This window comes from Rhinoderma darwinii, chromosome 13, assembly GCF_050947455.1.
Source record: "Rhinoderma darwinii isolate aRhiDar2 chromosome 13, aRhiDar2.hap1, whole genome shotgun sequence".
In the NCBI taxonomy this organism is placed as follows: Eukaryota; Metazoa; Chordata; class Amphibia; order Anura; family Rhinodermatidae; genus Rhinoderma; species Rhinoderma darwinii.
The window spans coordinates 6,260,210-6,284,506 of record NC_134699.1 but is presented as its reverse complement, the minus strand read 5'-3'; the positions used below and the strand labels follow the sequence as shown (position 1 = coordinate 6,284,506).

Genomic DNA, 24,297 nt, shown 5'->3' with positions numbered 1-24,297 from the left:
ACGTCATTATATAATGGATTAAGCTTTATTTACATAGGAGTGAACGAGGCCTTTGTGCTCAGTGGTCAGTGCTGTTGCCCTGGAGAACTGGTGGTACGAATATGACCAGGGGCTGCATCCAAAATTATACGGATACGTTAATTGCCCCTAGTATGTGTCTGAGAAACAGAATTTAGATTGTGAGCTCCTTGGGCTTGGGATCTAATTTATTACTTATTTCTGTTACTTATATAGCACCAACATATTCTGCAGCGCTGTACAGAGGTCAATACTTACTGTCCCCATTGGGGCTAACAATCTAAAGGATTGGTATGTTTTTGGGGTGTGGGAGGAAACTGGAGGAAACCCACACAAACACGGGAAGAACATACAAACTCCATGCAGAAGTTGTCCTTGGTTAGATTTGAACCCAGGACCCCAGAACTGCAAGGCCACCGTCATAGTTTTGCAGAGATTTTCCCCCATTAAAAGTACAGCATTAAAACACCAAATGTAAAGAAAAAGTTAAAGGGGAATTCCAGTGAAAATGATCTGCCGATACGTCATGGATGCAGATGACAAGATGGCATCAGTGATGGCTGTGATCTTTGGCCACCATTGATTTCCATTATTAAAGATAATGAATGGAGGGGTGCTGCAGTTCCCGCCACAGCGGCGCTCCAGGAAAAACTGTAAAAAAAGGGACTGCGGCCGCTTCATTCACAAGATTGTGGGGGTCCTGGCATTCGAGCAGCATATCCTAGCAATATGTACACATCAGCTCCTACCCTCACATACTCCTCTTTGGCACCTAAACTCAAATACAGAGACAAAGTCCTTGTTATATAATCATATTGCGTGGTTTGTTTAGTATCAGACGTAATTGTACATGAAGGTTGCAAACGAGTCTTCACTATAATCTTACAGACCGTGTCGTGTACCAGGCACTAGATATACATTGGCTGGTTCAGGGGGATATCCAGGACCACATCTTCATCAGCCGGACAACTGGAGGGAAGAGAGAGAGGACCTTCATCAATGTACATTTGATAAATATCCATGCACTAACATTATATTGTCAGCCATATTAGTGATCATAGGGCTGCTTTGAATGTCACCTGGCCACCCAAAGCCTGATCCTCCACTCTGTCTCATGTCTCCCTGGCAGCCAATCACAATGAGAAAACCCTTTACTTCTCATTCATCTCATTGTGAAGACACGCTAGATTTAATCTCTATCTAAAGTGTGAAACATGATTTGGTGCCAGTGACCGTTAGGCCCTGTTCACACAGTTTTTGGCAGGCGGAAAAATCTGCCTCAAAATTCCTTCAGGAACTTTGAGTTAGATTTTGACCTGCTGGCAGAACATTTGCCGCGTTTTTCGCCTGTGGCCATTGAGCGCCGTGGACAAAAATTGCCACGAAAAGCGCAATCAGAGACGGAAACGCCCGAAGAAAGCGCAGTTTCCTTGTCAAAAACAGCGCCAAAATACTTAGTGTGAACTAGCCCTTAGAGTGTCCGACAGACTAGTTCCTTCATCCCCATTTGAAGCCATGTTACCAATATTTTTTAACAAGACGAAGTACAAAAAGTATAGTTAATATTGATATCAGTGAGACAGGAAGTAGCTGGCTTCTCCTCCTACTTTGGTTTCAATAGATATCAATGGAGCTGGCAGCTTGGAAAGTTATGGCAGGAAAAGAAAAATGGGAGTTTTTACAAAAGCAGTTGTATTGTCCCTGCGGAGACCGAGATCCTGACTTTTTAACAATGGATACACGTGATCGAGGGATAATTAGTAATGAAAAGAGAATAGAAGAAAGATGCGGGAGGTTAGATTTAGTGCAGCCGGAGATAGGTAGGTATCTATTTGACACACACTGATATTTCCTTCCATTGCAGCCAATACCCTTAGCGTTAGGCCGGATCCACACGGCCGTGTTCGGTCCGTGACATACGAACCTTATGTCGGCCGTATTTCCCGTACCGATCACAGTTCAGGAAGCCGGGCTCCTAGAACCACGGTCATCCATGATGCTAAGAGTCCCTGCCTCTCCCTGTGAATACTGTCCCGTACTGTAATCATGGTTTCAGTACGGGACAGTATTACCGTGGGGAGGCAGGGACTCCTCGCGTCAAAGATAACTGTGATGCTAGGAGCCCGGCTCCCTAAACTGCTGTCAGTCCAGGAAATACGGCCGACATACGGTCCATACTGTATATCACGGACTGAACACGGCTGTATGAATCTGGCCTTACATTCATCTTGACCCAAATGCCATTAAATTGGGCAGGTGACTAAAACTGAGAGCTTGACCAGGCTGGCCCAGAAAACCTGATGGGTTGTCCCACTGCTTATCTTTAGAGGGGAGAATACCTGCCGCATGGATCACACCATATACACAGTTCTTCCCTTACACAAATCTACCTGTATTATACATACAGACAGGACACTCACCTAGGCTTGTAAAGCAGGAGTTCTCTGCACAGTCTGTCTGTCTCTTCTTTCCATGATTTACAAAGAGAATCTCCAGTTTCCAGCAATTTCACAATGTCGTCCCGAAGCCCAGTAATCATCTGTGGGAAGAGATTCATAAGGGTCAATACTATAAAGATGAAGGCAAAGCAGCACGTCAGAAAGGACACACAGCCTCCCCCCCCCCCCCTGTGTGTATTTCATGTTTGCACCATAAATCATGTTTTTGCCAATTTCTTTTCATGTAAAATGAACCTTCAAACTGCACGTACACGTAGTAGTCAAGAACCGCGCGGAAAAACCCAGTTTTACCGCAAATTGCTGTGGTTTCGAAATGACGTTTTTGGCCACACAACGCAATGATGGGACCAGCTCTGTTGGAGCCCCAGGCAGTGGTTTCAGAATGCACGCGACCACCCTGAAGTTTAGAATTATAGTTATCGGATGGGCAACAATTGTCCTGTTTTACCTTACCAATCCCAACTGTTTTTACACAATCGAGTCACATTATTATGACCACCTTCTACTTTCGACGTCGGCAGCGCGTGGACCATGAAGGCGGTGATGTGTCGTGGGCTTGGTGGGTATATAAGGGGTGCGATGGGCTGTCTGATCGCATGTCACTCGTTGCCATGGGTAAATGGGGCAATTTATCAGCATTGCAAAAAGGGATGATTATTGGTTTGTGAACTGTTCTCGTGCTGCTGTGGTGACCGTGTATCGTGAGTGGAGAAATGGCGCCATTGGGAATAACCGACGTGGAAACTGCGGAGCACCACGCGCCATTGATGTGAGAGGTGAACGTCGGCTACGAAGGTGTGCGAGGGCCAAACGACATGCTACATGGAGCAGCTCACTATGAAAATCATCCAGGGGGTGACCAGACGTGCGTCTAATACAACAGTCCAGCGAACCCGACCGCGTATGAGGCTCCGGAGCAGACGGGTGGTCACTGCTCCTATGTAGCAAAGCTGCAGCGGGAAAAAGGGCTTCAGTTTGCGCGGCAGTATCAGAATTGGACCCCCGATGATTGCCACAGGGTCGTCTTCTCCGATGAGTCACGTTTTCTGCTTCATGGAACGGATGGACTTTGGCGCGTCAGGCGAGAAACATCAGAGAACAAACACCCGGCAGCCATTGCTGGAAGACCACGAGCCGGTGGCGGCAGCGCTATGGTCGGGGGATTATTTCATGGCATTCTCTGGGCCACTCATCCATGTGGACGGCTCTGAAGTGATTTGGGTATGAATCCATCGTTGCAGATCACGTCCCCCCCCATACATGCTGAAGATCACGTCCCCCCCCCCATACATGCTGCAGATCACGTCCCCCCCCCATACATGCTCATTGTCTTCCCTGGGGCAGATGGAATCTTCCAGCGAGACAATGTGACAAATCACGCGGCTAAAAATGTCAGAGAAGAAGAGCCTGATCAAGACCCCCAAGTACTTCCCTGGCCCCTAATTCACCAGACCTGAACGCAATTGAGCATCTGTGGGACCACCTGGATCGTCTTGTTCGCTCTATTGATCCTCCCTCCGCGCACCCTCCAGCGAATGTGGGATGTTCTGCAGTCAGCGAGGCGCCAGATACCGGAGACAACCGACCAGAACCTTATACAGTCACCCCCCAGCCGTCTATTTGCTGTCCGTGCTGCACACGGCGGTCACTCTGGATATTACCTGCTGCTCATAATAATGGGACTCGACTGTGTATTTATATAATGAAACACTAATTGGTAAAAAAAATGAAGGCATAACATTTCTTTTTTTTCTTCTTTTCAATTTTTTAAAATTGCGCCCCTGTACTCAAGGGCACCCTAGATGACCTGCTACTCCGCCTGTGCCTTTTTCCTCCTGTGGTCACACAGTTTGTACACATTCAAACCATGTGCTCCACATGTTCAAGCTGCGCAGCCAAAACAAAAACTGCTGCATCGCAACTCCGCGACAAATCACAGTAAGGGCAGATTCAGACGAACGTTGCGTTTTTGCTCGCGCAAAAACCACTTGACAGCTGCGTGTGTCATCCGTGTATGATGCGCGGCTGCGTGATTTTCGCGCAGCCGCCATCATAGAGATGAGGCTAGTCGACACCCGTCACTGTCCAAGGTGCTGAAAGAGCTAACTGATTGGCAGTAACTCTTTCAGCACCCTCGACAGTGAATGCCGAACACAATATCGAGAAACCTGTTAAAAAAAAGAAAAAGTTCGTACTTACCGAGAACTTCCCTCCCGGCCGTTGCCTTGGTGACGCGTCCTTGGTGACGCGCCTCTCTTGACATCGGGCCCCACCTCCCTGGATGACGCGGCAGTCCATGTGACTGCTGCAGCCTGTGCTTGGCCTGTGATTGGCTGGAGCTGTCACTTGGACTGAATTGTCATCCCGGGAGGTCAGACTGGAGGAAGAAGCCGGGAGTTATCGGTAAGTCAGAACTTCGTTTTTTTTTTACAGGTTCATGTATATTGGGATCGGAAGTCACTGTCCATGGTGCTGAAACAGTTTAACTCTTTCAGCACCCTGGACAGTGACTATCTCCTGACGTCGCGTACCGGAAATTTTTTGGCCGGGTTCGGCCAAAACGAGTTCGGCCGAACCCGGTGAAGTTCGGTTCGGTTGTCCGGGTTCGCTCATCTCAAAGACACTCCGTTTGGATGTTTGGAAACAGAAAAGCACGTGGTGCTTTTCGGTTTACATTCATCCTTTTGACAGCTGGTGCGCTGTTTCAGTCGGTTCGCACGGAAGTGCTTCCGTGCGACCTGCGTGGTTTTCACGCACCCATTGACTTCAATGGGTGCGTGATGCGCGAAATACGCGGAGATATTGAACCTGTCGCATTTTGTACGCAGCGAACAAACGCTGCGCAAAAATCGCGCACTGTTTGAACTGCCCCATTGACTTCTATAGGGCTGTGCGTGGCGTGCGAAAAAAACGCGGTCTGCACGCACGAAAATCACGCTCGTGTGAATCCCCCCTAAAACTATGGTAATCCTTGGCCGTTCGGCACACTAATAATAATAATAATAATAATCAGACATTACCAATAACCATTAATTGCAAACCTCACCTGCTGATATGCTTTAATATCACTCCTCATCTCCTGGTTCTGAAGACACATCCTCTTCACAGACAGAGGCAGAGACTCCAGATGTTGCTGGTGGTAAATAGAAATATTAGGAGCACTGCTGCACCTTCATTATACAGGTTGATGTCTGATCATAATTTCACAGTAAGGCCTTATTCACATGAACGTTTTTCTAGTCAGTGTGCTGTCAGTTTTAACAATGGACAGCACACTGACCAATGCAATTCAATGGGACCATTCACACATTAGGGATTTTCACGGAGCGTGTGTGCGAAAACCTCCCTGCATGTCCTATCCTGGCCCGTTTTTGCGGACTAGATTCGTCTATTAAAGTCTATGGGTGTGTGATCAAGACGGACAGCAAAGGGATGACATTCGCGTGCTGTCCGTTTTGCACGCATCAGTTGCTAAAGCAATGCAGAAAAAAAATAAAACGTGAAACCAGTTAGTGCTTGCAGAGTAAAAACACGGATGACACGCAGATGACAGATGGACGTGTAAAACGAACACGTGGAACGCACATGGACCCTGCACGGATATGCACATGGGTGAAATACGGTCCGTTTTTTGCGGACACAAATCGGACACGCTCGTGTGAAAGAAGCTTTAACATCTAGATATAATCTATATAGAATATTCAGCATATTTGCAATGACTTGTATTGACTACACTCACATCCGGAGCCGCATTCAGAAATGGGCTGAGGACTATAATACACTGCACTACATTTTAGTAGCTTTTGTATATTATAGCTAAAAAGAAGCCAGCAGAATTGTGAATGCTGCTGTGGATGTGACTGGAGTAGAACAAGATAAGTTATCCAGTGTTTGCAAAGATTTTCTACATTATATGAAGATTAGATTTAGATGTAATCTGTAAATTCTTTCCAAAGGTTTTAAAACGTTTAACAAGAACCGGTCACCACTTTTTCCCCTATGAAATGAACAGGGTAGTGTACAGTTTCTCGTGTCATCTAATTCAATTAATTGCTTAATATGGGAAATCCGAGCACCCCAAATGTTTTCTGTCTGGTGGAAAGCGCCGATCTACTGGTTATGTGCAGCTTTTTGTCATAGAAAGTAGTCACTTATGTATCATAGATTTGGCACCTGACCAGTAGAGAAGGGACTCCTAAAGGCATCATTTGCACTGACCACCACAGCAGACATTTATGGGCGCTGATTTTCCCTAAACAATAATCTATAAAGGAAAGGAGGTGACATCCCGACCAGCACTGTGTAGAAGAGCTGGGATGACAGGTCCTGTTTAAAATTGACTTCTGTACATACTTCAAGGATAACTAAACTTTTAAAAAACGTTTGACATGTCATAGTAACAGGTCAGAAGTTTTGATCGGTGGGAGTCCGAACACTTAGACCTCCACCTATTGCTAAAACGTAGCGGCAGAAGTGCTCGGTTGGGCGCTGTGCAGCTTCTTTTCTGATTGGCTTTCCTCGTGTACTCAAAGACTTTCTATTGAGCCTAAAAACGACTCCGAGGAAAACCGCTCAGAAAATAAGCAGGACTGCGCTCACCCGAATGCTTCTGCCACTTCATTTTAGCGATCGATGGGGGTCTTACTGCTCAGTGTCAAAAGTTTTTTAAAAGTTTAGTTACCCTTTAAATTTTCCATTTAAAGTATATTGTTAGATTCATATATATAATAATGTAATGGTTTGCAATGCCCATAACTTGCAAGTCTTGAATGTATGGAAATATTTCTTAAAGTCTATATTAATGTCCAAATAATGGCAGTTCCACACAAGCGTAATATGTATGCAATTCTGCACCCTACAGCTAAAATTCCCAGACCGACAGTGGGTCTGATTACCCAAACTAACAGCATCAAAGGTCCCTATTAGGGTATGTTCACACAACCTATTTTCGTCCGTTTTTCGGGCCGTAAACGCCCTAAAAACGGAAGCAGAACGCCTCCAAACATCTGCCCATTGATTTCAACGGGAAAACGCCGTTCTGTTCCGACGGAGCGTTTTTTGCGACGTTTTGTTTTCACACGTAAAAAAACGGCCGCAAAAAAGAAGTGCAGGACACTTCTTGGGACGTTTTTTGAGCCGTTTTCCATAGACTCTATTGAAAAAAGCTCCAAAAACGGCGGTAAAAAAACGCTGCGAAAATCGCGAGTGGCACAAAAAAACGTCTGAAAATCAGGAGCTGTTTTCTCTTGAAAACAGCTCCATATTTTGAGACGTTTTTGACTCTGTGTGTGAACATAGCCTTACTCTTAAGTAAAACTGGCCTAATGTATATCTTACTCATTACATTTTTCCTTCCATCTACATAACTGAGAAAATATGTTCTTCACCTATAGAGAAATGCTGCAAACCAAATCTCAGTACATATTGTATTGGGCGAATGGCACATTAGAGAACGGCAGTAAACTTTACTGACCAATTGGGCTCCTTTTTTGGAGTGTTTCTGGAAGATTTACACGAGGGAAGAATGCAGCTTAAAGACTCAGCACGGACCCTGCATGGTGCATGCCAGACATAGCTCCAGTAGCAGAGGAGATCCCCTGATATCAGCAGGGACAACAGAGGCGCAGAATATTTTCTGTCGTGTCAGGGATTCCTGTGCTTTTATAGAATCTATTACCGAACCCTAGCTATATAGTGGAGATGCAGGGGATGTCCTATTATACATTGTACACGGTTTATACAACACTAGGGTTTTCTCTACTCCCACAGCTGTATGTGAAATTGCAATAAAAGAGACAGGATCCATGTATATACAGCAGGATCCATATATGTACAGCAGGATCCATGTATGTACAGCAGGATCCATGTATGTACAGCAGGATCCATGTATGTACAGCAGGATCCATGTATGTACAGCAGGATCCATGTATGTACAGCAGGATCCATATATATACAGCAGGATCCATATATGTACAGCAGGATCCATATATATACACAGCAGGATCCATATATGTACAGCAGGATCCATATATATACAGCAGGATCCATATATGTACAGCAGGATCCATATATGTACAGCAGGATCCATATATATACACAGCAGGATCCATATATGTACAGCAGGGTCCATATATATGTACAGCAGGATCCATATATGTACAGCAGAATCCATGTATGTACAGCAGGATCCATATATGTACAGCAGGATCCATGTATGTACAGCAGGATCCATGTATGTACAGCAGGATCCATATATATATATATACAGCAGGATCCATATATGTACAGCAGGATCCATATATATACAGCAGGATCCATATATATACACAGCAGGATCCATATATGTACAGCAGGATCCATATATATACACAGCAGGATCCATATATGTACAGCAGGATCCATATATATACAGCAGGATCCATATATGTACAGCAGGATCCATATATGTACAGCAGGATCCATATATATACACAGCAGCATCCATATATGTACAGCAGGATCCATATATATACACACAGCAGGATCCATATATGTACAGCAGGATCCATATATGTACAGCAGGATCCATATATGTACAGCAGGATCCATATATGTACAGCAGGATCCATATATATACAGCAGGATCCATATATATACAGCAGGATCCATATATGTACAGCAGGATCCATATATATGTACAGCAGGATCCATGTATGTACAGCAGGATCCATGTATGTACAGCAGGATCCATATATATACAGCAGGATCCATATATGTACAGCAGAATCCATGTATGTACAGCAGGATCCATATATGTACAGCAGGATCCATATATGTACAGCAGGATCCATATATACACAGCAGGATCCATATATATACAGCAGGATCCATATATGTACAGCAGAATCCATGTATGTACAGCAGGATCCATATATGTACAGCAGGATCCATATATGTACAGCAGGATCCATATATATACAGCAGGATCCATATATGTACAGCAGGATCCATATATGTACAGCAGGATCCATATATACACATCAGGATCCATGTATGTACAGCAGGATCCATATATATACAGCAGGATCCATATATATACAACAGGATCCATATATGTACAGCAGGATCCATATATGTACAGCAGGATCCATATATGTACAGCAGGATCCATGTATGTACAGCAGGATCCATATATATACAGCAGGATCCATATATATACAACAGGATCCATATATGTACAGCAGGATCCATATATATACAGCAGGATCCATATATATACAGCAGGATCCATATATGTACAGCAGGATCCATATATGTACAGCAGGATCCATATATACACATCAGGATCCATGTATGTACAGCAGGATCCATATATATACAGCAGGATCCATATATATACAACAGGATCCATATATGTACAGCAGGATCCATATATGTACAGCAGGATCCATATATGTACAGCAGGATCCATATATGTACAGCAGGATCCATATATATACAGCAGGATCCATATATGTACAGCAGGATCCATATATATACAGCAGGATCCATATATGTACAGCAAGATCCATGTATGTACAGCAGGATCCATATATATACAGCAGGATCCATATATGTACAGCAGGATCCATATATGTACAGCAGGATCCATATATATACAACAGGATCCATATATGTACAGCAGGATCCATGTATGTACAGCAGGATCCATGTATGTACAGCAGGATCCATGTATGTACAGCAGGATCCATGTATGTACAGCAGGATCCATATATGTACAGCAGGATCCATATATATACAGCAGGATCCATATATGTACAGCAGGATCCATATATATACAACAGGATCCATATATGTACAGCAGGATCCATATATGTACAGCAGGATCCATATATGTACAGCAGGATCCATGTATGTACAGCAGGATCCATATATATACAGCAGGATCCATATATATACAACAGGATCCATATATGTACAGCAGGATCCATATATATACAGCAGGATCCATATATGTACAGCAGGATCCATATATATACAGCAGGATCCATATATGTACAGCAGGATCCATGTATGTACAGCAGGATCCATATATATACAGCAGGATCCATATATGTACAGCAGGATCCATATATGTACAACAGGATCCATATATGTACAGCAGGATCCATATATATATACAGCAGGATCCATATATATACACAGCAGGATCCATATATGTACAGCAGGATCCATATATGTACAGCAGGATCCATATATACACATCAGGATCCATATATATACAGCAGGATACATATATGTACAGCAGGATCCATGTATGTACAGCAGGATCCATGTATGTACAGCAGGATCCATATATGTACAGCAGGATCCATATATATACACAGCAGGATCCATATATATACACAGCAGGATCCATATATGTACAGCAGGATCCATATATATACAGCAGGATCCATATATATATACAGCAGGATCCATATATATACAGCAGGATCCATATATGTACAGCAGGATCCATATATATACAGCAGGATCCATATATGTACAGCAGGATCCATATATGTACAGCAGGATCCATATATATATACAGCAGGATCCATATATGTACAGCAGGATCCATATATACACAGCAGGATCCATATATGTACAGCAGGATCCATATATATATACAGCAGGATCCATATATGTACAGCAGGATCCATATATGTACAGCAGGATCCATATATATACAGCAGGATCAATATATGTACAGCAGGATCCATATATGTACAGCAGGAGCCATATATGTACAGGAGGATCCATATATGTACAGCAGGATCCATATATGTACAGCAGGATCCATATATATACAGCAGGATCCATATATGTACAGCAGGATCCATATATGTACAGCAGAATCCATGTATGTACAGCAGGATCCATATATGTACAGCAGGATCCATGTATGTACAGCAGGATCCATATATGTACAGCAGGATCCATATATGTACAGCAGGATCCATATATATGTACAGCAGGATCCATATATATATACAGCAGGATCCATATATATATACAGCAGGATCCATATATGTACAGCAGAAATATCTGGAAACTGCGTTGGGAAATATCACATTTTAACGTCATGCCACATTTATTAATGTACTACTTTTTTAAGGGGTAGAGGGGGCTAGTGCAGTCTGCTATGTGCAATGGTAGAAGGATACAAGGGCCGGTTTAAATACCGATTCCCTTCTGACTGTCCCACACCAGAGGTTTTCCTTCAAACAACATTTATCACCTATCCACAGGATACACAAGCACTAGATGTTAACGTTTCTTCCTCAGAGTTGTAAGTTGTGGCAAAGCGCATGCTCGACTGCCGCTATATACAACTTCTATTCACCACAGATGTGTTGGTGAAGAGGAATCGGGGACTCGGGACCCCATATTAGTGATCGGTGGGGCCCACAGCGATCTCACATTTGTGGATATGTGATAAATGTTGTTTTGTGGAAAACTCACTTTAAGGACTGTATTGACGGTGTAAGGGACCACTCCTTGTTCATGGTCTATTATTCCCCATAGTCCCCATGTATTAAATGTCATTATAATCTTGGTCTCACTCACCTCTACTACACCCTGCAGGACACCGTCCTTTATTTTCTGATGACTTTCCAACAAATTCTCAATCTCTGTATGAGCCAACGATTCCACATCAGCAGCCTGGTCCTGAAGAAGGACATGAAAGTCAGGAGTCAAAAAGGACAAAAGTTTTAAAGCAGCAGGAACTTTTTCCTATTCTGCCTGAATCCTATTATATTTAAAGTATATATTCACCTTTTATACATGGTGTAATTGTACAGAGCAAAGTAAAACAAGCGTTTTTGTGATATACTTTATTCATTAGTGTTGACTTGCTTTACATTCTATAGCAAAAATCTGCAGGTAACTAACTTCAGTATTTCTTTGTGTAGTCAGTATGCCCCATTATTTGTGTGTAGTGGTCTGTTCCACTGCTGCATCAATGCAAAACAGACCACTACACACAGATTAAGAGGGGTTCTGACTACACTATCAAAAACAAGTAGTGATCTCAGTTACCCAACGAGTTTTTCCTTTTTTTTCTGCTTTGGATTGTAAGTCACACAACAACAATACATAGATTATTCAAATATATTCCAAAAACCTTTTTTTTTTTACTCTGTTCTGTATTATTGCCCAACGCTATAAAGGGTACAAATTAAGGCCTCATGCACACGGGCAGGTCTGTAATCACGGGCCGCGATTGCGGGCACAGCTGGCCGCAGGACAGCCGCCCGCATACGCGTCCCGTTTTCCCATACAAAGTGTTGGAGCACGGCCCGTAAAACGTAAAAGATAGGACATTTCTTATCTTTTGCGGTACACCTCTACGGCCTGGACACCTTCCCGTAAATAAATGGGTAGGTGTCCGTGGACAATAGAAGTGAATGAGTCCATAATTGCGGACCGTAATTACGGTCCGCAATTACAGACGATTTTTACGGACGTGTGCATGGGGCCGAGATATCTTTGCATTATTGCCCAGCAGAGGGGCTCATTCTATTGCCTCTTTGGTATCTACAAATGATCTCCATTGTATTCCCATCCCATCCTAAGGCTGGATTCACACGACCATGTTACGTCCGTAATGGACGGAATGTATTTCGGCCGGAAGTCCCGGACCGAACACACTGCAGGGAGCCGAGCTCCTAGCATCATAGTTATGTACGACGCTAGGAGTCCCTGCCTCGCTGCAGGACAACTGTCCCGTACTGAAAACATGATTACAGTACAGGACAGTTGTCCTGCAGCGAGGCAGGGACTCCTAGCGTTGTACATAACTATGATGCTAGGAGCCCGGCTCTCTGCAGTGTGTTCGGTCCGGGATTAGCGGCTGAAATACGTTCCGTCCATTACGGACGTAACATGGTCGTGTGAATCCAGCCTTACCCTTCTCACCTGATGCACATCACTTAACACGCACAGCTGTCCCTCGAGCTCTGCAGCCTGGAGTGCTTTCATTGAATGGTCCCGGTCCCGATACTCTCGCAGTTGTTGGAGGTCTTTCTGGGCCTCTTGTATCTTCTCTTCACAATCCTGCAGCTGAAGACGCAGTCCTGAGAGTGACAAGAATGCTAACAGAATTGAGTTATTTAAGGCTATATGTAATTACCCTATTCCTAGTAGGGCTTATGCACACTAGTATGGAGCCACACAGCCTCCGTGTGCTGCTATACTGGCTCCATGGTGTGCTGTGGAAACCAAAATATTCTCCCCTAGGAGCAATGCTTCTCGGAGAGAATACCTATGTGATCTGGTGGAGCAGGCCTTAATTTTCTTGTAGTCAAATTCTTATGAAATCGGAGGCATATGGAGGTACAGTAAGAGCCCATACACTACTATGGTCAATATGTTTCTTCTCAGTACAACCTCCTAGTTGAACAGAGAAGTAATACATCAGCCATACAAGTAATACGGCCGTGTGTATGAGCCCTTAGTGTATATGGTTACAATTTTAAAATCAAAATTCATGAGACCCCCTATGCCTACACTCCTTAAAGGTTGTATCCCCTTTGTTATTATAGGGGGTCCCTTAATCAAGAGGAGAACCACTGCAATCCCCTACAAATCCTTCCTTCTACAAACACTACTATGTGGGGCTGAAAGCCTTAGTTTTACAAGATCTAATGTTACTGTGTTGAAAGCTATTAAGGAATTAACTCAGTTTAAGTTTTTGAGATAAGTTTACAAATGGCTGCCAAGTACTAATTCCATGAAAGGTCTTGCACTGTTAATAATAACAAATTCCTGGTAGGTGGTGAACACTCATGTCTAAGTGACCGGCCTTCATTCACGGCTACGCTGTTAATATCAGGCTCATGTTATGAGGGAATGGTTTATTGGGTATTTTAACATAACAAGGAATTCGGCCATGACTTCATCTTGCAGCAGGAGTGATGAGGAGTTTTCAAATTTGCATTTTAGAATAAAGTATATATAGAGGTGACATATGAGCGGACATCTCTCAGTGTGCCGTTTACTAGACCTAAGGACAGTGAAATTCCTTTGATCCGGCACCTGATAATCCAGATGTAAAGTTAAAGTAGCATCCTTAAAGAGGCTCTGTCACCAGATTTTGCAGCCCCTATCTGCTATTGCATGTGATCGGCGCTGCAATGTAGATTACAGTAACGTTTTTATTTTAAAAAAACGAGCATTTTTGGCCAAGTTATGACCATTTTTGTATTTATGCAAATGAGGCTTGCAAAAGTCCAAGTGGGCGTGTTTAAAGTAAAAGTCCAAGTGGGCGTGTATTATGTGCGTACATCGGGGCGTGTTTACTACTTTTACTAGCTGGGCGTTCTGACGAGAAGTATCATCCACTTCTCTTCACAACGCCCAGCTTCTGGCATTGCAGACACAGCGTGTTCTCGAGAGATCACGCTGTGACGTTACTCACTTCCTGCCCCAGGTCCTGCATCGTGTCGGCCACATCGGCACCAGAGGCTACAGTTGATTCTGCAGCAGCATCAGCGTTTGCAGGTAAGTAGCTACATCGACTTACCTGCAAACGCCGATGCTGCTGCAGAATCAACTGTAGCCTCTGGTGCCGATGTGTCCTCGCTCGTCCGACACGATGCAGGACCTGTGAGTGACGACACAGCGTGATCTCTCGAGAACACGCTGTGTGTCTGCACTGCCAGAAGCTGGGCGTTCTGAAGAGAAGTGGATGATACTTCTCGTCAGAACGCCCAGCTAGTAAAAGTAGTAAACACGCCCCGATGTACGCACATAATACACGCCCACTTGGACTTTTACTTTAAACACACCCACTTGGACTTTTGCAAGCCTCATTTGCATAAATACAAAAATGGTCATAACTTGGCCAAAAATGCTCGTTTTTTTAAAATAAAAACGTTACTGTAATCTACATTGCAGCGCCGATCTGCTGCAATAGCAGATAGGGGCTGCAAAATCTGGTGACAGAGCCTCTTTAAAGACTTCTCTTCCTGAACATCCCCTACCCTTAGCCCTTATTCATATGGACGTGTCAGTTTTACGCGCGCAAAAGATCCGTGTGGCATCAGCATATGGTGCGTGGCTGTGTGACTTTCGCGCAGCCGGCATCATGATGACACTCTGTTTTTATGTTTATAAACAGAAAAGCACGTGGTGCTTTTCTGTTTTCATTCATTTATTTTACTACTGTAGCGCGCATCACGCGCGGCACCCGGAAGTGCTTCCGTGTGCCGTGTGCGATTTGCACGCACCCATTGACTTCAATGGGTGCGTGCTGCGCGAAACACCGGCAAGTATAGGACATGTCGTGAGTTTTACGCAGTGCACACACGCTGCGTGAAATTCACTGACAGTCTGAACGGCCCCATTCACTAACACAGGTCCGTGCGACGCGTGTGAAAATCATGCACGTATCACAGACGTATAACACGTTCGTGTGAATAAGGCCTTATAGGTGAGTGAGTTTTGCATACTTGTTAGATAATTTGGCACCTATCATGTTCTATTGAAGCGGAATTAGAGGAATTTTACTGGACATTTATTATTACAGCAATTAGTGGCCGCTCACCATTCACTCGTTCCTCTCTGATTTCTTTGGTCAACTCCAGATCCTGTTGAGCATCCCGACTTTGATGTTCTGTCCAGATCTGTACTGCATGGACATTACTCTGAGGGAGGATAAAAAGAACAAGATATTTTTGTTCTTGTTTCTACCCTCTGCTGTCATCAGTTTTAGGGCAGATACAGACGGACGTTGCGTTTTTGCGCGCGCAAACAACGCAGCGTTTTGCGCACGCAAAAAACATTTGACAGCTGCGTGTGTCATCCATGTATGATGCGCAGCTGCGTTATTTTCGCGCAGCTGCCATCATAGAGATGAGGCTAGTGAGACGCCCGTCACTGTCCAAGGTGCTGAAAGAGCTAACTGATCGGCAGTAACTCTTTCAGCACCCTCGACAGTGAATGCCGAACACAATATCGAAAAACCTGTTGAAAAAAAAGAAAAAGTTCGTACTTACCGAGAACTTCCCGGCCGTTGCCTTGGTGACGCGTCCTTGGTGACGCGCCTCTCGACATCGGGCCCCACCTCCCTGGATGACGCGCCAGTCCATGTGACCGCTGCAGCCTGTGCTTGGCCTGTGATTGGCTGGAGCTGTCACTTGGACTGAATTGTCATCCCGGGAGGTCAGACTGGAGGAAGAAGCCGGGAGTTATCGGTAAGTCAGAACTTCGTTTTTTTTTCTACAGGTTCATGTATATTGGGATCGGAAGTCACTGTCCAGGGTGCTGAAACAGTTTAACTCTTTCAGCACCCTGGACAGTGACTATCTCCTGACGTCGCGTACCGATAATTTTTTTGCCGGGTTCGGCCAAAACGAGTTCGGCCGAACCCGGTGAAGTTCGGTTCGCTTGTCCGGCTTCGCTCATCGCAAAGACTCCGTTTGGATGTTCGGAAACAGAAAAGCACGTGGTGCTTTTCTGTTTACATTCATCCTTTTGACAGCTGGTGCGCTGTTTCAGTCGGTTCGCATGGAAGTGCTTCCGTGCAACCTGCGTGGTTTTCACGCACCCATTGACTTCAATGGGTGCGTGATGCGCGAAATACGCAGAGTTATTGAACCTGTCGCGCTTTTTGCGCAGCAGACAAATGCTGCGCAAAAAGCACGGACTGTCTATACTGCCCCATAGACTTGTATTGGTCCATGCGTGCCGCGTGAAAACCACGCGGCCCGCACGGACCGAATACACGCTCGTGTGAATCCCCCCTTAGAATATGTTCACACGGCCTATTTTCGGCCGATTTTCAGGCCGTAAACGCCCGAAAAATCGGAAGCAGAATGTCACCAAACATCTGCCCATTGATTTCAATGGGAAAACGGCATTCTGTTCCGACAGAGCGTTTTTTTCGCAGCATTTTTTTTACGTGTAAAAGAAGTGCAGGACACTTCTTGGGATTTTTTTGGAGCCGTTTTCCATAGACTCTATTTAAAAAGCTCCAAAAGCGGCCGTAAAAAACGCAGCGAAAATCGCGAGTGGTGCAAAAAACGTCTGAAAATCAGGAGCTGTATTCTCTTGAAAACAGCTCCGTATTTTGAGACGTTTTTGACTCAGCATGTGAACATACCCATATAGCTTCCGAGACTGTAAAAACTGCACCTGGGCCCTGATGCCATGTAAGAGGTCAACACTGATATAAATGACCAATGCAGAGGTAATGGTATGTCATGATAATTACACATAATGCAGTAATGCCAGACGCAGCTAACTTACCATGCACATAAATGCTTATATATGTACATGTATATATATCCCATACAGTAATTACACAAAATGGGTGGGCGTTCCTTGGTCTGGATATTGCAACTGGGGCTCAGGAGCAGAAATCAGCTTTCCCAAAAACGTCTACTGAGGTCTTTCTGAGTTTTCTCGAACAAAGACTCAAGACTCAATGCTCTTTAAGGAACAAAATAAACACAAATGCAGATGAAAGACTCAGCTCTGACACTCACCCCTGCCCTGTCATACTGCTGAAGTTGTTGAGTGGCGCTCTTCATGCCTTCTTCTTCGAACACCATGATTCGTCTCAGCATGGAGGCATTTTCCTCCTCTAGGCGTTTGCATTGGGAGAACAGGCTAGACAGGGGCTGCCTAGTGTAATTCTGGAAGAGGAAGAGATACTGATATATATATATATATATATATATATATATATATATAAATCTATACAATGCTATATTCTGACCCTGGAGCCCTCACTAAACCAATATGTTGATTGACTGGCTTGCAACTTTGTAATGAGGCCATATTATAAATGAATCGATAAGGAGGGATATATACCACAATGTATTTTGTATAAACATATTAATAAAGCAGTACGAGACAGAGAAAAGAGGTATGGGTACTGCCAAGCCTTCTTTTCTGTTCTCTGCCCTAATTTATTTAACAGTGAAGCTCAAACTACACCCAGATTTGATAACTTATGATGAGGCTGCATCTTACATATTAAACCAGATCTCCAGGTTCCTCGCTGTACTCACTTTAGTCGGCCTATGTGCAGCAAGTAGAACATACCCTTCCTTTGCTTGTGGTTTATATTCATTCTTTCTTAGCTGCAATGGAAATCAGCTGCACATCATTCATAAACAAACCTCTGCTAAGCTTGTGCAGAGAATTTGAATAGGATGAGCTTCAGTGTAAAGCATGGGAAAGGGAGAGAAAAGCAGCTTGAGCCACTGAATAGAAAGGGGATGGATTTTTAGCCTACCTAGAACTCTTATGCAACGGAGTAGGAGTCAATGTTCACACCTGTGCCCTAGTAAAGCAGAGCTGAAAACAGCCGACATTGAAGTCAGTAAATAACAGGTAAGCATCTCGCAGAAGTAGGGATTTGTACAGATTTTTTAAAGACCTTAATTGCACTTGTACTTCATTTATTTTAACTCATTTTCATTTGCCCAGCAGCAGGAAATATGACATAAATATGCTGATGGCCTAAAACGATAATTCGCACACAATGACATTGGATAATGAAATCCTACACAAAGATGAATAGTCGCTGTTGTTCTGCTGTGGTTTATTTCAGTACTACATAAACAAAGAAACGGCAAGAACGAGCCTAGGGTATATGCTGATATCTGTACAAGTATGGGTTAGGCCCCATTCACATCACATGTTTTTTCCTACGTAAAACATATACGCCGAGATAGATAGATAGATATGAGATAGATAGATAGATAGATAGATAGATGATAGATATGAGATAGATAGATAGATAGATAGATAGATAGATAGATCTGAGATAGATAGATAGATAGATATACCATCAAAATGGGGTCACTTCTTTTCAGTTTGCCTGTCTCTGAGTCACAGTTCTTACGTAGCTGACAGTCGGAGCTCTTCTGTTGGGCTTTCGTTGGGCTTTTACCACCTGTAAATTCATTCTTACAGACTTAAAGGAGAGATGTTTTCTGGCATTTAAAAATGTATTAATTCGGCTCAAAATTGTAACACAAATTTTGCAATACATTCCCCTTAGCGATTCCCAATTGGTGCCCGATCCCCAGGCCTGTGCCTCCCCGCCCCTGCGGTGTTCTTCTGCGCGCAGGGATGTGACAAGACGTCAGGTGACGCCGGCCATAAGCTGACCACAGCGGTGCTGTCAGAGTGGACAGAGTGACAACAAGATCGGGGAGGGGAGCACAATATGTCATGAATGTCCATCAGAAGAATAAGGGGTCCGCTGTTGACCACCACTTACGTATTAAATTCGGCTCTTTAAATATCTCCTCATAGGTCAGTACAATCCCTAATATTACCTGTATTGTTGCTGGGAGTCCAGCTCTTTACAGCGCTCTCCATCATATTCCTGTGTGTTTGGCCAGTGACATGGCGGCAGTCGGGGGTCTTTATGCAGGCCGTACAGTGATGTCCACTAGCTGTCAGCCGCTCAGTCATGATGGGATCCTAAACAATATAACATGATGGGATCTTACACATGTGATCACAAACAATCAACCTGATAGAAAACATATATTTCATAGATTTTCCGTGCACCAGCCTATTGGAAAGCTTGTAGGCAGCTGAGGACAGTGGGGGTTGTAGTTTCAGTACAGACTCACGGAACAGTTGACATAGAATAGGCTGACAAATCTGCAGTGTTACATAATCCAGGTATTTATTCTCTGCCCATAGGTCATAGTTGTGTAATGTCTTTGTGTAGTGAAGTGCGCCATCCTGTGGATACTTGTGTTACTACATCACTGACTCCAGGGGGCTCCAAGTCACAGAAATTTATATCTCAATCTGTTTTTAAGGAATTTTCTGTCACATTGTCTCTAAACGCAGTCATATATCTGTAAAGAGAGTTATGTCAGTCAGACGGTCTCTGGGGGTAGTTATGTCAGTCAGACGGTCTCTGGGGGTAGTTATGTCAGTCAGACGGTCTCTGGGGGTAGTTATGTCAGTCAGACGGTCTCTGGGGGTAGTTATGTCAGTCAGACGGTCTCTGGGGGTAGTTATGTCAGTCAGACGGTCTCTGGGGGTAGTTATGTCAGTCAGACGGTCTCTGGGGGTAGTTATGTCAGTCAGACGGTCTCTGGGGGTAGTTATGTCAGTCAGACGGTCTCTGGGGGTAGTTATGTCAGTCAGACAGTCTCTGGAGGTAGTTATGTCAGTCAGACGGTCTCTGGGGGTAGTTATGTCAGTCAGACAGTCTCTGGGGGTAGTTATGTCAGTCAGACGGTCTCTGGGGGTAGTTATGTCAGTCAGACGGTCTCTGGGGGTAGTTATGTCAGTCAGACAGTCTCTGGGGGTAGTTATGTCAGTCAGACAGTCTCTGGGGGTAGTTATGTCAGTCAGACAGTCTCTGGGGGTAGTTATGTCAGTCAGACAGTCTCTGGGGGTAGTTATGTCAGTCAGACGGTCTCTGGGGGTAGTTATGTCAGTCAGACAGTCTCTGGGGGTAGTTATGTCAGTCAGACGGTCTCTGGGGGTAGTTATGTCAGTCAGACGGTCTCTGGGGGTAGTTATGTCAGTCAGACGGTCTCTGGGGGTAGTTATGTCAGTCAGACAGTCTCTGGGGGTAGTTATGTCAGTCAGACAGTCTCTGGGGGTAGTTATGTCAGTCAGACAGTCTCTGGGGGTAGTTATGTCAGTCAGGCAGTCTCTGGAGGTAGTTATGTCAGTCAGACGGTCTCTGAGGGTAGTTATGTCAGTCAGACGGTCTCTGGGGGTAGTTATGTCAGTCAGGCAGTCTCTGGGGGTGGTTATGTCAGTCAGACAGTCTCTGGAGGTAGTTATGTCAGTCAGGCAGTCTCTGGAGGTAGTTATGTCAGTCAGACGGTCTCTGGGGGTAGTTATGTCAGTCAGACGGTCTCTGGGGGTAGTTATGTCAGTCAGACGGTCTCTGGGGGTAGTTATGTCAGTCAGACGGTCTCTGGGGGTAGTTATGTCAGTCAGACGGTCTCTGGGGGTAGTTATGTCAGTCAGACGGTCTCTGGGGGTAGTTATGTCAGTCAGACGGTCTCTGGGGGTAGTTATGTCAGTCAGACGGTCTCTGGGGGTAGTTATGTCAGTCAGACAGTCTCTGGAGGTAGTTATGTCAGTCAGACGGTCTCTGGGGGTAGTTATGTCAGTCAGACAGTCTCTGGGGGTAGTTATGTCAGTCAGACGGTCTCTGGGGGTAGTTATGTCAGTCAGACGGTCTCTGGGGGTAGTTATGTCAGTCAGACAGTCTCTGGGGGTAGTTATGTCAGTCAGACAGTCTCTGGGGGTAGTTATGTCAGTCAGACAGTCTCTGGGGGTAGTTATGTCAGTCAGACAGTCTCTGGGGGTAGTTATGTCAGTCAGACGGTCTCTGGGGGTAGTTATGTCAGTCAGACAGTCTCTGGGGGTAGTTATGTCAGTCAGACGGTCTCTGGGGGTAGTTATGTCAGTCAGACGGTCTCTGGGGGTAGTTATGTCAGTCAGACGGTCTCTGGGGGTAGTTATGTCAGTCAGACAGTCTCTGGGGGTAGTTATGTCAGTCAGACAGTCTCTGGGGGTAGTTATGTCAGTCAGACAGTCTCTGGGGGTAGTTATGTCAGTCAGACGGTCTCTGGGGGTAGTTATGTCAGTCAGACAGTCTCTGGGGGTAGTTATGTCAGTCAGACGGTCTCTGGGGGTAGTTATGTCAGTCAGACGGTCTCTGGGGGTAGTTATGTCAGTCAGACGGTCTCTGGGGGTAGTTATGTCAGTCAGACAGTCTCTGGGGGTAGTTATGTCAGTCAGACAGTCTCTGGGGGTAGTTATGTCAGTCAGACGGTCTCTGGGGGTAGTTATGTCAGTCAGACAGTCTCTGGGGGTAGTTATGTCAGTCAGACAGTCTTTGGGGGTAGTTATGTCAGTCAGACAGTCTCTGGAGGTAGTTATGTCAGTCAGGCAGTCTCTGGGGGTGGTTATGTCAGTCAGACAGTCTCTGGGGGTAGTTATGTCAGTCAGACAGTCTCTGGGGGTAGTTATGTCAGTCAGACAGTCTCTGGGGGTAGTTATGTCAGTCAGGCAGTCTCTGGGGGTGGTTATGTCAGTCAGACAGTCTCTGGGGGTAGTTATGTCAGTCAGGCAGTCTCTGGAGGTAGTTATGTCAGTCAGACGGTCTCTGGGGGTAGTTATGTCAGTCAGACAGTCTCTGGGGGTAGTTATGTCAGTCAGACAGTCTCTGGGGGTAGTTATGTCAGTCAGACAGTCTCTGGGGGTAGTTATGTCAGTCAGACAGTCTCTGGGGGTAGTTATGTCAGTCAGACAGTCTCTGGGGGTAGTTATGTCAGTCAGACGGTCTCTGGGGGTAGTTATGTCAGTCAGACAGTCTCTGGGGGTAGTTATGTCAGTCAGACAGTCTCTGGGGGTAGTTATGTCAGTCAGACAGTCTTTGGGGGTAGTTATGTCAGTCAGACAGTCTCTGGAGGTAGTTATGTCAGTCAGGCAGTCTCTGGGGGTGGTTATGTCAGTCAGACAGTCTCTGGGGGTAGTTATGTCAGTCAGACAGTCTCTGGGGGTAGTTATGTCAGTCAGACAGTCTCTGGGGGTAGTTATGTCAGTCAGACAGTCTCTGGGGGTAGTTATGTCAGTCAGGCAGTCTCTGGAGGTAGTTATGTCAGTCAGACAGTCTCTGGGGTAGTTATGTCAGTCAGACAGTCTCTGGGGGTAGTTATGTCAGTCAGGCAGTCTCTGGAGGTAGTTATGTCAGTCAGACAGTCTCTGGAGGTAGTTATGTCAGTCAGACAGTCTCTGGGGTAGTTATGTCAGTCAGACAGTTGGGGGGCATTTCTATCCGTCGGGTTGTCTGCAGACAATACCCCTCTTGCTCCCCTCTCGTCTCCTTCGCTCGTTGTGTCTGATTTTTCAGTAGTTTTTCTCTTTATTCTTCGCTTCCTTACCGGTGTCAACTCGTTACCTTGGCAACAAGCTAACGTCATCTTCATCATGTTACCACCCCCACGAACAGGAGGTGTGCCAATATGGCCACCTATTCTCCCATGATACAACGCGGTGAGAAGGTTCCTCAATGGACTGTGAGGACGGGACTGGCCAGCAGGGGGAGCTGTGCGACGTCGGCAACTCCACTCAGAAAAGGAAATATTGAACGAGACTTCACCCGCCCCGAGCAATGTATCCAAGTGCCCCCCTCACAGGAGGTAAAGACTGGACAGTGTATCGCATGAGAGGATTAGATATCACATATAGGATTAGATACATGGCTCAGCAGAGAGCGTATCACATATGATAGGATTAGATACACAGCTCAGCAGACAGTATCACACTTGATAGAATTAGATACACCGCTCAACAGTCAGTATCACACATGCTAAGATTAGATACACCGCTCAACAGTCAGTATCACACATTATAAAATTAAATACACAGCTCAGCAGACAGTATCACACATGATAGGATTAGATACAGCAGCTCAACAGTCAGTATCACACATGCTAAGATTAGATATACAGCTCAGCAGACAGTATCACACAGGATAGGATTAGATACACAGCTCAGCAGACAGTATCACACATGATAGGATTAGATACACAGCTCAACAGTCAGTATCACACATGCTAAGATTAGATATACAGCTCAGCAGACAGTATCACACATGATAGGATTAGATACAGCAGCTCAGCAGACAGTATCACATATGATAGGATTAGATACACCGCTCAACAGTCAGTATCACACATGATAAGATTAGATAAACAGCTCAGCAGACAGTATCACACATGATAGGATTAGATACACAGCTCAGCAGACAGTATCACACATGATAGGATTAGATACACAGCTC

At 44.9% G+C, this 24,297-nt stretch overlaps 2 protein-coding genes across 5 annotated transcripts in view; one reads left to right on the top strand and one right to left on the bottom strand.

Annotated features, from left to right (window-relative positions):
- Nucleotides 1-6: 6 nt before the first annotated feature.
- Nucleotides 7-23,616, bottom strand: C13H20orf96 (chromosome 13 C20orf96 homolog). 4 transcript variants are annotated; one of them, XM_075846393.1, is made up of 11 exons: nucleotides 23,396-23,616; nucleotides 19,799-19,946; nucleotides 19,304-19,431; nucleotides 17,993-18,142; nucleotides 16,051-16,150; nucleotides 13,422-13,579; nucleotides 12,069-12,170; nucleotides 5,524-5,610; nucleotides 2,439-2,557; nucleotides 909-987; nucleotides 7-790 (listed from the first exon to the last, which is right to left on the bottom strand). In XM_075846393.1, the coding sequence occupies exons 1-10, from the start codon at nucleotides 23,441-23,443 to the stop codon at nucleotides 927-929; spliced, it is 1,101 nt and encodes a 366-aa protein (XP_075702508.1). In that variant the 5' UTR covers nucleotides 23,444-23,616; the 3' UTR covers nucleotides 7-790; nucleotides 909-926. The 4 variants fall into 4 exon arrangements, with proteins under 4 accessions (XP_075702508.1, XP_075702507.1, XP_075702510.1 ...); XM_075846392.1 differs by having other exon boundaries at nucleotides 7-987; XM_075846395.1 differs by having other exon boundaries at nucleotides 7-987; nucleotides 23,413-23,615.
- Nucleotides 23,329-24,297, top strand: part of HCK (HCK proto-oncogene, Src family tyrosine kinase) — a 105,477-nt gene continuing 104,508 nt past the window's right edge. Inside the window, exon 1 of the mRNA XM_075846388.1 lies at nucleotides 23,329-23,653. The gene's annotated coding sequence lies outside the window, so the exon portion shown is untranslated. The remainder of the gene's footprint in view (nucleotides 23,654-24,297) is intronic.